General features: G+C 37.5%; 1 protein-coding gene across 1 annotated transcript in view; it reads left to right on the top strand.

Annotated features, from left to right (window-relative positions):
* LOC106061358 (adipokinetic hormone/corazonin-related peptide receptor variant I-like) overlaps nt 1-14,740 on the top strand; it is a 96,912-nt gene extending 82,172 nt beyond the window's left edge. The window contains exons 6-8 of the mRNA XM_056042618.1: nt 7,746-7,874; nt 8,707-8,770; nt 14,641-14,740. Coding sequence (XP_055898593.1) covers nt 7,746-7,874; nt 8,707-8,770; nt 14,641-14,740 — 293 coding nt within the window. The remainder of the gene's footprint in view (nt 1-7,745; nt 7,875-8,706; nt 8,771-14,640) is intronic.
* The last annotated feature ends 1,095 nt before the right edge of the window (nt 14,741-15,835 follow it).

Genomic DNA, 15,835 nt, shown 5'->3' with positions numbered 1-15,835 from the left:
TGAGAGCTCTCCAATGTTGAAAACAAAAATAGATGTTTAAGTTTAATCTTTGAGATCATGAAAGTTTCTTCATTTTTCTTTTGTTATAATACATTACAGGATTATCGGTGCCTATACTTAGAAGTAAGAAGACAGTAAATGGGCATAAATATTGTCAATTATAAAAGAGAAAGAACCGCTCAATTGCTGCCGTTTCTCTCAATACTGCATTTTTTATTTTTCCCTTTTCCATGTATAAGAAAAATAATTATCTCAATTTAATTAACTAATTTGTTATTTTTTTTATTGATTCATTCGTTGTTTCATTAATAATTGAGCGAAGTTTAAATTTGATTCAAGAATAGGCGTGAGAGAAAAAAGTGTAAAGAGAATCCTGTCAGACAGACACACGGACAGACAGACAGACGGAATGATTTAATATAAGCTTTATGTGAACTTGAAGATATTGTAAACTAACCGTTGTCTGTGGTGGCAGTTAGGAAGGGGTTCTAATGTATTCAAACTTATATCACATGATCAGAGAATCATGCACGCAAGGTTTCTGGAAGATTAAACGGTGTTGATTTCTGGCAACATCTTAATCCTTGCGTTATAATCATTAGTAGCGCAATATAAGTTAAATTCATAGTCAGCGTCGGCCTTAGAAGTACGCAAGGCCCTGCGTGAATGTCATAGGTGAGGCCTAACCCAAACACTAACCCAAAATTTCATGCTTAGTGCTTTCTTTGCATTGATGTCGGAAAGGTTTCAACAGTATCGGGTAACAAGTCCTTTTCTGGATGAAGTGTTCTCAAATCAAGGCAGGTCTTAGCCCACTGCCACCTATACGCAGAGGCGTAGCTAGGGTGGGGGAGGGAGAATATGAAAATCCCACAGGTCATCACTTGAGGGGGGCTCCCAAATGAGTGTTTTTAACATTAAATATTAAATATTACGCCAAAATGCTGGGACCCCAAAAGAGGTCAACCCCCTCCCAGGCCCTCAAATGATGACAAATTACTAGCTATGCCACTGCCTATGCAGTGGACCTCGCACTTTCATAGGCCACACGCTTATTCTTGGTTTAAATTATTAAATTAAGACATTATAACTGAAATTATTAACATCTCCTGAAAAATAAACGAAAAAAAACAAAACATTGTCATCTTCTTTTTAATAAAAATGTATCGCAAAGATGAATGTATTTTCTAATATAAAATCTTATTTCGACATCATGTTTATCCCTAGCCAGACTGGGCCACGCGCAATCAATTTCGAATAAGGTTCTGCAATCGTTATGACCGGCCCTGTCTCAAATAACTCCGTTACTTTGTATTTCAGTTTATTGTTATGGTACATTGGAATAAATGATAGAAGCCTCTATTACTGACTGATTATTTAAAAAAATCTCCAGATTAGGTGCCCCCCACATACTTTTACAAAACATTATTGTATTGTACATTTTTAAAATTCGTAGAAACTTTCGCTGTATTTCAAATTTAAATATATGCCTTCCTTAGGCTAGTTAGGTCATATTGTAAGACATAACATGAGAGATTTATCAAGCTTTTCAAATCAAGATATATCAATGAAAAAAACAACTTGGGTTTATTAATTAGTCACATTTTTAGAAAGCTTTTATCAACTCTTTCTGTCTTTCTGGTCAAAAGTCCGTAGGGCTACAAGTTATTTCTCCCACAACTATTCTCGGATCACTTTGAAACTTTGTACAATTATTCATTGGTAATAATGCAGTTAGTACCGAGTCACATAGGTGTGACTGGCAACACTATTGCAGACTCCTTGGCCCACCAGGGAGGGCAAATTCTACCCACTGAACAGGCTGTAAGTTTTTATCATGCCCTGGCTATAATACAAAAAACAGAAATTGAAAGGTGGTTTGAGTGCTGGGACAAGTCCCAAAAAGACAGTGGAGGCGCCCTGATCGCACTTCCCCGTGGTGGAGGCTGTCCAGGCCTGAGAAAGCTATTATAGCACAGTGCAGGAGAGGCTACTGTCCAGTTGGCTCATATTTCTCACGACTATGGCCAAATTTCGATTCACGGTGCCCCGCTGCAGGGAAGAAGAGGAAACCGTGCCTCATATTCTTTTTGACTGCCCCAGACTTGCTGATCTCCGCCTCGACAGGTCTGGGAAACCAGAAATTCTCGACCTGTATGGTGACGTGTATGCACTACGAAAGACAGAAGGGTTTCTGTCCAGGACTTTAGCAAGAGAGGATTTAAGCCTCTCAAGCCCTTACTCAAATGGAGTTTGATGATGATGATTATGATTCATTGGTATAGAAAAATCAAATAGTCATCTCCCTTACTAAATAGCCTCCAGTGTTTGTTTTTTTATTAATAGTAAATATTTGTAAAACTAGAGTATTTTTATGAAAAAAACTGCTTGCATAGTTGATTTTAACATTAAATTTTTCGCCTTCAGAAAAGAAAAAGTAGCCATTGCATCAGAACTTTGAATGGTCTAAAATATTGTGATGTCGGATTTTCAATATCTTTTCTCGTTTACGAGATGTTAACGGGACGGACGGTTAGACGGACAACAATAATCAATTTAAAAATGATCTAATTAGTAAAGTATAGTTTCCTTTAAGATCTTGCGATCTATGGGTCAGATGATGTTAAGGTCATCTACTTCTATGGCCAATGGTTAATGAAGGTGTCATGTGGCCAGTACAACGACCAAACGCCTTTATCTTTCCTCAACTTAAGTCAGGTACCCATTAGGTGGACTCATGAACACCCTAAAAATCCCGAAATTCAAAATCCCAGTCTTCGTCGAGATTCGAACCCAGAACCCCATGTTCGGAAGCTAAGCGCTTAACCACTCAGCCCTCGTGCCCCTTGATTGTTTCATTATTTATTTTTATTATTATTTATTTTTGTTGCCGAGTCGTTCAAAGTCAAGGCACCCTTTAACATTGTGTTGTTGGGTTATTTCCTGAACATTGTACAGGCGGCGATCGAATCGATTATCTGACGCTCGAGATAGGTCTCCTGCATCGAATTGAGTAACTTGATCAGATATGACAGGCCATCTGGCTAGAACTGTGTCACCATTGGGCTTTGGCTTGTTGGAGACTGTCGTTTTTTTATGAGCTGAATTTTTAGACACGGATTTCAATCTTAACAAGGCTTGTTTTGGTGAGAGTATCGGCTGGCTTAACATCGATCGGCTGATCCGATCAAGGTCACATCAATTTAAAGTGGTAGCAGAAATAAATGGACGTTGTGTATTGTCATGGCAAAAGTTTATTTGGGACTTGGAAAAAAACAAAGAAAGAAGGTGGGGAGGTTTGTGAGAAAATAAAAGTAACACAAATTATATATTCAAACTTGAGACAAGAATAACAAAAAAAAACCAAAGAAAAAAAACTTTATTATACAACTTTTTTAACCTTTACCTATCCCTTATTCTGTTGGACCGTTGGGGCACCATGCACGATTTGTTGACCGTCTTTCTCCATTCCTCTCTGTCTCATACAGCTTAAGATAAAAGAAATAATGAATCGAGAGAATTGTGCTCAAGCCCGGTATTAAACTTGTGTCGTTGAACTAGCAGCTCGATGTGCCAACAAAACTGAGTCAGAGCTTCACTGTGTCATTAAATACTTATTTGTCGGTACTTCCATTAAATAGACATCTAGAACTAGGCTCTACCTACATCTAGACTTCTGATCTAGATTTCTTAAGATCTAGTCTAGATATAGATATAGATCTACTTCTAGATCTAGAATCCGGATGTAATCTGTATTAAATTTACATAAAAATATAAGCAAAACTTCGATAATCTATCAATAAACTGAAATAAGCTTCAAATTTAACAAACAACTCAGTCATCGGTATTATTATTATAGTTAGTCCATAGTGGTTATCGGTACACCACAGCTTAGAAAAATTATAACTGAAAATCTAGAGTTTTACCCGTGAGGTCAACGATGCTAGTAATTCTTTTTTTCAGATATATACTTCAACTGTTAAATTTCTAGAAAAAATTATTAGAGCAGTTCTTGAAACCCGTCGCGAAGGAAAAACCAAGTTACGGAAGATGACATGTTATTAAGGTATTTCTACAAGGAGACAAATCTCTAAAGTGAACCACCCAGGCAGGTAAAAAGGCAGAAGGATTTATATCAAATGTAAATGACAGAGAAACATGGAGAAAGAAAGGGGCAACGACGCTATTAGTTTTGTGTGGCTTGTCTGTCCGTCTGTCATGTTTAGATCTCAAAAACTAGAAGAGAAAATGAAAATCGGACATCATGATACTTTAGATCATTCAAAGTTCTGATGCAACGGCTACTTTTTTCTTTTCTGAAAGCGAAATATCTAACTTTTTAAAATCAATTATGCAAGTAGGTTTGTTGTTTTTTTTATAAAAATACACCATTTTTACAACTATTCACTATTAATAGTAACAAACACGTGAAGGTTTTTAGTAAGGTAGATGCGATCCTACCATATTTTCATTACATTTATGCAAAAGGTTTTAGATTTTTGATCAAAAAATATTTTTTTTTACAATTAGATTGCTAAGTTATGTAAGTTCTGTGATATTAAATACTACATTTACACAAAAAATGTTAACTTTTTTTTAATAAGAGAAAAAATCTATTTACTATGCAAATAAGTTGGACATAATTTAAAAAAAAAACAATTAATAAGTAGTTTTTCATATTATCGCGTGAACTGCAAAATGCACTGAACACCATGGAACACAAAACTAAAAGATTTTTTTTCTTGAATCTTTGAATAAGAGATTGACCATTTACAAAACAATTAGATCAATCAGATACTCATTATAAGACAGGCCAGGTGCACATCTAACTTCACATTCACTTTCACCTATCCCTTGGTCAGCTGGACCTTTGGGGATCACACAAGATCTGTCAACTTTCTTTCTCCATTCTTCTCTATCTTTTGCCTTTGATGGAATTTCATTCTGATATTCTTTCTAAAAATATTGAAACCTGCCTTTTTACCTGCCTGGGTGGACCACTTCGGGGGCCAATTTTGAGTTTGTGTTTCCACACAAACTGTCTTTATAACCTTGCTTGTTTTTTTTTAAATTAATGAATGTTAGATTAAAAAACCATGCAACATTTTTTTACCCCGCCCCTACCCCCTTCTCCCCGAGAAAGAATCCTGGTTTAGCGAATGTGTAGATCTAGTAGACTTTGTAATATTTTAATAATAAGCATTTAGATCTTAGAAAACGATGGGCAAAAATTTGCTGAACATTAATTTATGAAACTAGTCCTTTTAAAACCGATATTGGATCTAGACATAGAATCCTACATCTAGATCTGTAGTTAAATTTAAATTTATTCATTTTATCACTTCAAAGTTGAAACAAAAATTGAGCTAGGGATTCTTCTCTCAGCTTTTAAAATTCCAGAAAAAAATGTTTGAGCCGTTTTTGAGATCAGCGTCCAAGTTCCCGCCCCCTCTGTGAAGTTCTGACTGAAATAGAGGTGTAGTAAAAATATGCAAGACGTTTTTCCTTGGGGATTGACGACTCGTCAGGGGTCGCCACAGACCAATGAAAAAGTTTATTGTTTTTGTCTATTCCTCTGTGTGTGTGTGTGCGGGGGAGGGGGGCGGTCGCGGCAGAGTGGGGGATTGTAAAAAGGGGTCGCCGAGCTTAAAAGGTTGAGAACAGCTGCGTTATTCCATATTGCTTATGTAGCGAGGAAATGAACTGTCGTTATTACGCGTGCATCTGACGCAAACAGGGCACAATGGAAGAATCTCTCACATACGATTATATTTGAATATTAAATTGTTACGACATAATATTTCTATGTTAGCCTGACAAATTCATCAATGACATACGAAAACCGGAAACGTTGAAAACATTTTTTTTTCTTTGAAAGACAAATGGGAAAAAATTCACTCAAATAATAAAGGTTATTTTAATAATACACTTTTCAATATTCCAATAATAAGCATTTAGATCTAGACAAAGAAGATAATGCGCAAAACTTTGCTGAACTTTAATTTTTTATACCCTTGAATCGATAAGGACCAGCATTAAGAAAGCCTCGAAAGCGCAGGGACGTAGCTAGGAATTTTCCATGGTTTGGGGACCGGGGGAGGGGGGGGGTTGACCTCTTTGGGGGTCCCCTGCTTTTTGAGTAATATTTAATTTTTTATGTAAAACACACTCACAAGGGGATTTTCAAATTCTCCCCTCCTTCCCCACCCTAGCTACGCCACTGCGAAAGCGGTAGTATTTTCAAAACTGATGTTTAACCAGGATTGATAATTTAATTATTTTGTATGGTATTTTGAACAAGAGAAAGAAATCATACATGACAAATGGGGTGGTATTGTACCTCTTGAGGATTCTTGAACCCTGAGTAATAACATTTAACATTTTTTATACATTTAAAAAATTATCATGTAAGCATTCACCACAATACCCATTTCTTCCCTACCCCATTCCCAACTGGTCCCAACAAGTGATAGGATCAAAGCGCATTGAGAAAGCTAAAAGCTAAAGTAAAATAATTGGTAAAAATATGGCTAATCGCTCAGATTTTTATGTCTATATGTGCCACATATACAATGTATGACATATTCAAACTTAATATAAGCTTTCATTTTTTTAAAGTATTTTTCTTTTATCTTTTAATAACAATAGCCCCACTGAACCACTATTAGCCCAAAATAACTATGCCCTCGTGTGGACGTGATCGGTTTCCTTTTCATTGGCTGATTTGTTGACTAATATGGGTTCCGTCACAACAGCGGGATTCTCCGGTGGCTAAACAATTGGGAGTTTTCTGGGCCAATGTCATTATTGAATGAAAACAAAAAAGTCCCGATACTAACACGCTAACAAATAAAATGTCATTTGGGAAATCAATGGATTTTAATATTAAGAAAAATTAAAAATAAAGGATGCTTTGTCGTGCGTCCTTCTAGGGAGAACAATCACACAAAAAAATTTCCAACCAAATATAAGATCATTTGATAGAATCCGGAGCTTGGAACAAATACATGTATTTGAAAGAAGGCCGATAGGAAAGTGTAATAGCTGAAGACCTCTTTAGAGTCGCACTCAAAACATAACAATGAACAAATACGATTTGCGATGAATCCGTCCAGTTCACCTAGTAGTCCAATAATAGATCATTATTATTATAATTAGATACTGTAGGAAAAGAATGTGTCATTGGTCCACACGATTCGTATATTTGTGTAAGGTTGTATCACCTTGTTTGGGTTAGGTGATGCTATTTCTTACTGTACGATGACGGTCTTTGACTGGTAGCACCACACTTCTGGTAGACAACTAAACCGCTGTTGGTGTATTATATTTTAACTTGTAAAACTTTAAATAACTTGAATGACTTCTTTGTGAACGATACTATATATAATTGTAATCACAATATAAACAGATTTAACCAGAGAAGAAACACCCTGAATTAATGTAGTAGAGAGTAATAATATAAAATGATATTTTGAATTCAATGTAAAACACGCCTTTTCACTCTGGCATTCTGGAGTCGTCTGGCGAACCCTTGAAGCTTGCGACAGCGTCGCTTGTCTTGCACCATTGACCCTGCATAGCCATCAACCAATCGCTAACTTCTTCACTGTAGAAACACACACAAACACACACAATCCATGTCTAATTCGTACAATTATTATTATCCTTTTAGAAATTTAAAATGAGGCTTTTTAAAAAGTAAAAATGACGTCATTGAACTATGCACTTTTTTTTAAATCTCCAAGGTATCTTCCCTCCACATAAACAGTTGATATCCCATGGGTCTGTCACAAGTTATCCGGAAGTGAGGTGGTCGACGGCCAGCTACTTGTCCAACGCCAAGATGAGAACTCTCAAAATGACGTCATGCATTGGTAATTCATGCTTTCCTTTTTATAACCTCGTGTTTATAAGTAACAACAGAACATTGATAAAGTAACAACAGTACATTGATACAGTACATTGATAAAGTAACAACGGTACTTTGTTAAAGTAACCATTGATAAAGTAACAACGGTACATTGATAAAGTAACCATTGATAAAGTAACAACAGTACATTGGTAAAGTAACCATCGATAAAGTATCAACGGTACATCGATAAAGTATGTCTCACAATCAGATATGTTTATTTATTCCCATCCATGATTCGTACTTTGTGTGTTTAATGTATCTATTACACCCATTCTTGTAACAAGCTGAAAGTTTACACAAATATTAATAGCAGAAGACAGTCCTGGAATAAAAAAAATAAAATTAACCAGTTGGTCAATTAATTACTGGTAATTAATTATTTTGTTGATTATCAACAGTTGTTTTTAAGCGCCGTAGAGTCGTTCAACCCCTCAACAGTGAATTAAGAAACTTCCTATGCCCTTTTCATATTTAACTTGATTCGAGAATGGGAAATGTGAGAAAAAAAAACATGTTTTAACTTTTTACCAGACAGACAGACAGACAGACAGAGTTTATATAAGCTTTGTCAAAAGATTTACAAATATAAATGAAACTATCAAGAGTATTTCTCGTGTAAATTGTTCAAATGTCGCGTGAGTAAATGCGTGTCTATTATCGACAAAAACAAAGTTTGGTTTGTAGTACAAACGACGTGTTATTACAAATCAATTTACATCATTTTAATTTCATTCAACAAAGTTAAAAAGGAAAATACAAGTTTTTACTAAGATTTATGCACCTTTGTTTTTCAGTAGGCGTTTTTATCTTGTGCTGGACTCCATATTTCGCCATCATTCTGTACCACTGGATCGCTAAGTAAGTGGAAGATATTTAAGATAATAACAGCACCGACTATTCACCTTCATCCTAGTTATTATCATTGTCACCAGTTGTGAAGAAACAAGTCCTTTTACGTTTAAAGTGTCTTTTAATTGTGGAACATTTTAACAAACACATATATACACGGCAACGTTATGTACAGATCTCCTGCTTCACTCGCTGACCTTTCTCTCTCTCTCTTGTTTACACACTAGTCACTCCCCCCAAGTCCCCTAACTCTCCGATACCCAACACTTGACCGTGTGTCACGGTTGACCCCACAGTAACCATGTCACAACAGTCCTCCCAGGGCAGTGAAAAATTTTGATCGTATCAAAATTTCATGAACCCAATAGTTTGGGTGTACATTAATAATGTTTTACATCGACAAGAAAAAAACAATAAAAAAACAATGACATGTAATACAATGGCATTTTCTATTATGAGAGAACTGATAATGCCTATGACGACAAATAAATCTTCAATAATATGTTATTGCAAGGGACATTTCGAATTGAACTATCGCCGAAAGCTTTCCTGTTATATTATACAACTTATATACAAAAAAAAAATCCACGCATTTAGTTTTTTTTCTATGTAACAATAATCTTTTGAATACCAACATTGTCAGGTGAAAAATGCACAATTAATTAATACTTTATGTTACATCAAAACATCTTCCAATTTAAGGGAATTGTTTACTATGTGTTTCTTTCATACCAGTTCCTAACTGGACATGTATCATCTATGACTACAATCAATGCAACAAACATAAAAACTCAATTGTATTACAAATTTAACATTACTGAATGAAAATAAAAAATTCTGGAGCGTATTGTTAATTCAATCTTGACAAGAAAGACTTTAAAGTTATCTTACAAGGTATTTGTTAATTTTCTCATAAGCTGATTAATGAATGAACCTAAGTCCAGCGGTCCCTAGACACATCTTGTCAACACGTCAGCAATCACGTTGATTTGTCCCGGAATAGCTTGAACTGTAAAGCTGAAGTCTTGAAGTTTTAAAGCCCATCTAGTAATCCTCTGGTTGGCTAGCTTATTTGTGTTGATATAAGCTAGTGGGGCGTGATCTGTTAGATGAATGATTTCCCAAGCAAGTAACGGGATAGTTTCGTTATGCAGAACACAATAGCTAGAGCTTCACGCTCTATCGTGAAATATTTCTGTTCTGATGCGTTGCATCACACTTCTGCATTAAAGTGCCTCCCACTGCTGTGGAGGATGCATCTGTTGCCAAGTAGAAAGGGTTTCTGATGTCTGGAAGCTGGAGTACTATGTCGTCTGAGAAGACATTTTTAATGCTTTGCAGGCATTCCTGTAGTCTGGAGCTCCATGTGATCTTGTTTGGCATGCCTTTTTTTGTCAGTTCAATTAGAGGTTGTGTAATACTTGTGAAATTTGCCAGGAACCGTCTATAGTAATTACATAAACCTAAGATGCTTCGGACTTGTCCCTTTGTTGTAGGTAATTTTAAGTTGAGTATCTTGCTTATATTGTCTTGTAGTGGTCTGATCGTATTTTGCTGTATTCTGTGCCCTAGAAATTCAATCTCTGTTCTGGCGATTTTAACCTTACTAGGTTTTATTGTAAGCCCGTTGTCTTGTAGTATCTGGAATACTTGTTGCAGACCAGCAACGTGTTCTTCTAATGTGTTGAGGAAGACAGATATGTCATCAAGATAGAAAATGACATCAGGTCTTTTCCCTATTAGTTTTGCCATCATTCTGTTGAAGGTCGCAGGTGCGTTACTAAGCCCGAAACTCATGTAATTCCATTGGTAACAACCAAATGGAGTAGTGAATGCTGTAAGTGGCTTAGCATCTTTGTCTAGTTGAATTTGCCAGTAACCTCTGGCTAAGTCAAGAGTAGTGAAATATTGTGCACCTCTAAGTTTAGGTATAATGTTCTCTATGTTAGGCATTGGGTATGTATCTTTCACTGTGATGGCGTTTAGTTTCCGGTAGTCTACACATAGACGCATCTTTCCGGTTGTTTCCTTTTGTTTCACTAGGACTGCTGGAGCTGAGTATGGAGATGTGGGTGCATCAATTATTCCCATTTTTAGCAGCGTTTCAATTTTCTTTTTCAGTATCTCTTCATGGTGTAAGGAAACTGGATATGGTTTGGATTTTGTGGGCTTCGTATCAGTCAGTTGGATAGTGTGTTTTATGGCAGTTGTTCTACCCGGTTTGTCTGTGAATATTGGCGCCCATAGAGCTAGCAGTTTATCAATATCTTGCTTAACTGGATACTGGAGGTGTGATGTGTCTATATCTTTCACAGTTTCACAGCTTTCAATAACTGGACATGGTAATTCCTCTGTTTCCTCTATTGTTTCTATCATCATAACTCTCTGACTGTCTTGCGTGTCTTGCTTAGCGTTTGTTGAAAGAGTAAATGGTCTGGGCATGTACAGCTTCAGCATATTGATGTGAAATACTTTGTCTCGACCTCTGATGTTTATACTGTAGTCAACCTTCGAAATCACCTTTGTGACTTGGAATGGGCCCTGCCATTTTATAAATAGCTGGTTATTTTTGTCAGGCAGCAGAACCATGACATTATCATCAACTTGTAGTGTTCTCAACTTTCGACCCTGATTTAGCTTTCTCAACAGTTCTGGTTTTTCTCTATTTGTTTGCTTTTGGACAGTTTCGCATGCTTTGATTATATTTTGTCTTGTTTTGATGACAAGATCGTATCCTGTGAGTACGTCATGTTCTATGTTCCTATTTACTAGAAAGTCTCTGTATAGTGACATGGGTCCCCTAACAGGTGGGCCATAGAGCATCTCGAATGGTGAGAAGCCCGTTGTTGTGTGTGTTACTTCTCTGTAGGCGAACAGTATGGGGTTGATCAGCTTGTCCCATTCTGTAGGGTTGTCCTGTGCTACTTTGTTCAGCATTGTTTTCAGCGTTGAATTCAGGCGTTCGCACAACCCATTTGCTTGGGGGTGAAAACGGGCAGCAAATTGTTGTTTATTATTCAGAGTTTTGCAAAACTGGGTGCCTTGATCACCCAGTATTATGCGAGGGTAACCTGTTCTTGCAAATATTGCTGTAAGTGCGTCTCCGACATCTTCGGAAGACATTCTTTTCAATGGTATTGCTTCTGGAAACCGTGTGCACATGTCTACAACAGTCAATATGTAACGATTGCCTTTTCCGGATATTACTTGCATTGGTCCAATAATATCTACAGCTATCTTCTCAAATGGCATTTCACTTAAGTCTGTTGTTTGTATTGGAGCTTGCATATATGTTCCCTTTGCTCCATGTATTTGGCAAATATGGCAGGATTTTATGTAGGCCTTGACTTCTTGCGTAATTCTAGGCCAAAAAAATTCATTCAAGATTCTATTCAATGTTCTCTTTACTCCCATATGTCCGGCAAATGGGGTGTCATGTGCAAGCTTTAAAATTGTTTCTCTGTACTTCTTTGGAACAAGCAATTGTTGTGTCTTGCCTGCTTTCAGATGAATTTCTCTCACATAGACACCATCTTCGCCTATCTTGATTAACCCTCGTCTTGGTGGAGCTTCACTTTCTATGAGTTTTATTAGATCTGGATCATTTTTCTGTTCACTGACAAATTTTTCTGATTTAATCTGTAGTGGGTCTTGACTTTCTGTGGTGATTTCATTCGGGTTGTTCACTTGATTATGGCTTCTCATATCGCTATTTTCTGTTTCTGTATTTTCATTTTCATTGTTATAAGGAACTTGTATTTTATCGTTTGTATTTAGCACTTCTTCTGCTTTCTTCTGAGCTCTTGTAGTAACCATGGAACATTTCTGTGTGTATTTTTCTTTCCACTTGTTCAATTCTTCTACTGTGCAAGGTTTAGAGCCTTTGATACAGCCAATGATAAGGCCAATGTTGTCAGGCTTATTGTCTAGTACTAAAGCCTCATGCCAACCACTGATGAACGATGTGTAGTTACTTGACCCGTGTAACCAACACAGTCTTGTCTTCTTCCGGTGTACTCTTGTGGGTTGACGTATTCTTTTGCGACTAAAATTGCAGTTGCACCTGTATCGTACAGTACGTTGGTCATTTGTTCTCCCACAAAGCCTGGGTATACCTGCAGTTTATTAGTGTGTTTGGCAGCAAACGCTCGATCTCTGGGTCTTTAGTTCCAATCTTTATTGCGTCGGTTGTAGAAGCAAGTCTCTGTTGTGTGGTTTGTTCTACCACAAATTTGACATTGGAAACGAACTCTTTGCTGATTACTTTGATATTCTCTATTCTTGTTGGTATATGTTGGGCTCCTTTCTTCATCTTTGTCTCTTCGATATCTATAGGTCGGGCTCCTTTTTTCATCTTTTTCTCTACGAGATCTATATGTTGGGCTCATTCCATCATCTTTCTCTCTTCGAGATCTATATGTTGGGCTCTTGTCAGCGTTCTCTCTTCTATATAAAGGGCTTGGAGTCCGCATTCTTGCAGCGTTGTTCACCATAAAAGCTGATGCCGCAGTTGGGTTCTCTCTAGCTAACACTTCCCTTGGGTGTGCGGCCTTATACTGCCTTAGTTGTGCTATCAGGCTGCTGATGGTCTTTGGCTCTCGCTCCGTGACGTATGTTTTCACATTATTATTGTAAGCTTCCATCACAGCGTCCGATATGATGTGTTCTCTGAGGGTTTCATATTTGTGATCCACTTTTGACAGGTCTACCCATCGATCGAAGTATATCGACATGTTTATGACGAATATTTGTGGATCGTCGTTCGCCAGAGGTGTCGACTCTTTCAATCTCCTTCTGTATTCGTAACTTGTGGAGCCAAACTGTCTCAGCAACGCCTCCTTCACGGCCACGTACTCTTTTCTTTCTTCATCTCTCATTTGAAGACAGATGTTGATGGCTCTACCTTTTAAGCGCCCCATGAGGCTTCTTGCCCATTCTGTCTGTGGGAGGTTGCATGATGTTGCTATATCCTTAAATCTCAGTAGATATGAGTCAATGCACTCATTCTGGCTCTCGTCAAATGGAGACATTCTGTCTAATTGTTTGTATTTGTCAAAGTGTTCCTCCTTTTCATTTTGCTGTTCTTTGTCTCTCTTTTCTTTAAGTTTTAGTTCTAGTTGTAAGATTTCCTTCCTTCTACTATCTTCTTTTTTTTTGGATTCTTCTAGTTGTAAGATTTCCTTCCTTCTACTATCTTCTTCTTTCTTTTTGGCTTCTTCCCTATTAAATTTCCTTTCTTCCCTTTCTTCCTCCTGTGTTATTTTTAGTGTAATGAACTTTTCAAGTTCTTCGCCTTGCAGGCCATTTTCCTTGCCCGCTTCTCTAAATATTTTGTACATCGACATTTCCACTTACTTGTGCCTCGTCGTGGTCACCAGTTGTGAAGAAACAAGTCCTTTTACGTTTAAAGTGTCTTTTAATTGTGGAACATTTTAACAAAACATATATACACGGCAACGTTATGTACAGATCTCCTGCTTCACTCGTTGACCTTTCTCTCTCTCTCTTGTTTACACACTCGTCACTCCCCCCAAGTCCCCTAACTCTCCGATACCCAAAACTTGACCGTGTGTCACGGTTGACACCACAGTATAGGTGTATAGGTTACCGAGGGTGTCGTGTGGCCGGTACAACTACCTTTACCTTTCCTCGACTCATGTCAGGTACACATAGATAGATCTGGGTGGAGTCAGAGGCGCCCAAAGATCCCGAAATTAGAAACCCCAGTCTTCACTAGAATTACATTCCGGGACCCAAGGGCTTTACCTCTCAGCAACGGCGCCTCCTAATGAGGAAGAAACTTGAAAGAAAATTGACAATACCTGTTAACATATTACTTTAACGTAATATTGATCTCTTCTCTTTCATTTTGTTTACAGAGAATCTGCCAAGGCATTGAATGATAAAGTCAAACGCGTTCTATTTATATTTGCTGTCTCCAATTCATGCATGGATCCTTTAGTATACGGTAAGACTTAATTTTTTTTTAAATCCCGCGAGTGTTCAATTTGAAGAGGTAAACAGTGAACAAAAAACAATTTCAGACATTTGAGATGAGAAGATGAGTCTAAGAAGATTGGTTTTACATTAATTGAAAAGTGAGATCGATAAAAGTGGTATTTTATTTATAGCATTGGTTTACTAGGCGTGTTGGTTGAGTGTTTGAGCGCTTAGATCTCGAACCTGGGGTTCTTGGTTCGAAACTCGGTGAAAACTGGGATTTTGAATTTAGGGATTTCTAGGGCGCCCTTGAGTCCACTCAACTCTAATGGGTACCTATTTAGTTGGGAAAAGTTAAAGCGGTTGGTTGTTATGCTGGCCACATGATACCCTGCTCGTTAACCTTGGGCGAAAGAAACAGATGACCTTAACATCATCTACCTACCTTATAGATTGCAAAGATCTAAAAAGGGAACTTTAATTATTTTGTTTGCACTTTATTATTATTATTATTATAGCTTTTATATAGCGCTACTTTCATGCTTATATAGCATGCTCAGAGCGATGTTTGGTCCAATCTCATTTGTGGACCAGTGGGGGGTGGGGGTGGGGTGTGGGAGGGGTATCTAGGAGTTGGTTTTCCGTGCTGCCTTTTGGCGCTCAGTAAACACAACTCTTACCGAGTCGGGTGTTTTCTAGGTAGCCAAGCCAAGTCAAGTTCAAGCGCACTTGCCTCTCGACCACGCTTCCCACTTTTCTAGCTATGCTCTAACACAAATACTAATGGCAATGTCTTCGATTACGAAGATTAGGGATGAGTGCAGTGTCTCAAATGACGCAAACCAGAAGTGATCTGCACTCTTTATCCACATCTCGTGCAGACAAAGCCGTTGTCCACATGCGGTCTTTTAAAGTTTTCTTTTCGTCTTCTGTACTCAAAAAGATTTTTTTTTTGGGGGTTGGGGGTCTCAAATGTATGTCCCGCGGCCTTGTCGAGAGCTGTCCAAAACGTCTGTTTCATAGGCTATCTGCTGCCAGCTACTTTTCTCTATACCAGTGAGGTCGAAATGGCGCCTAAGTTGATACAATAGAGTTATACAATAGCATATTTCTAGGTATAATTGAGCTAAGCTT

This window comes from Biomphalaria glabrata, chromosome 9 (genome assembly GCF_947242115.1).
Source record: "Biomphalaria glabrata chromosome 9, xgBioGlab47.1, whole genome shotgun sequence".
NCBI lineage: Eukaryota > Metazoa > Mollusca > Gastropoda > Planorbidae > Biomphalaria > Biomphalaria glabrata.
The sequence above is the reverse complement of the archived record's forward strand: the minus strand, read 5'-3'. Positions and strand labels throughout refer to the sequence as shown.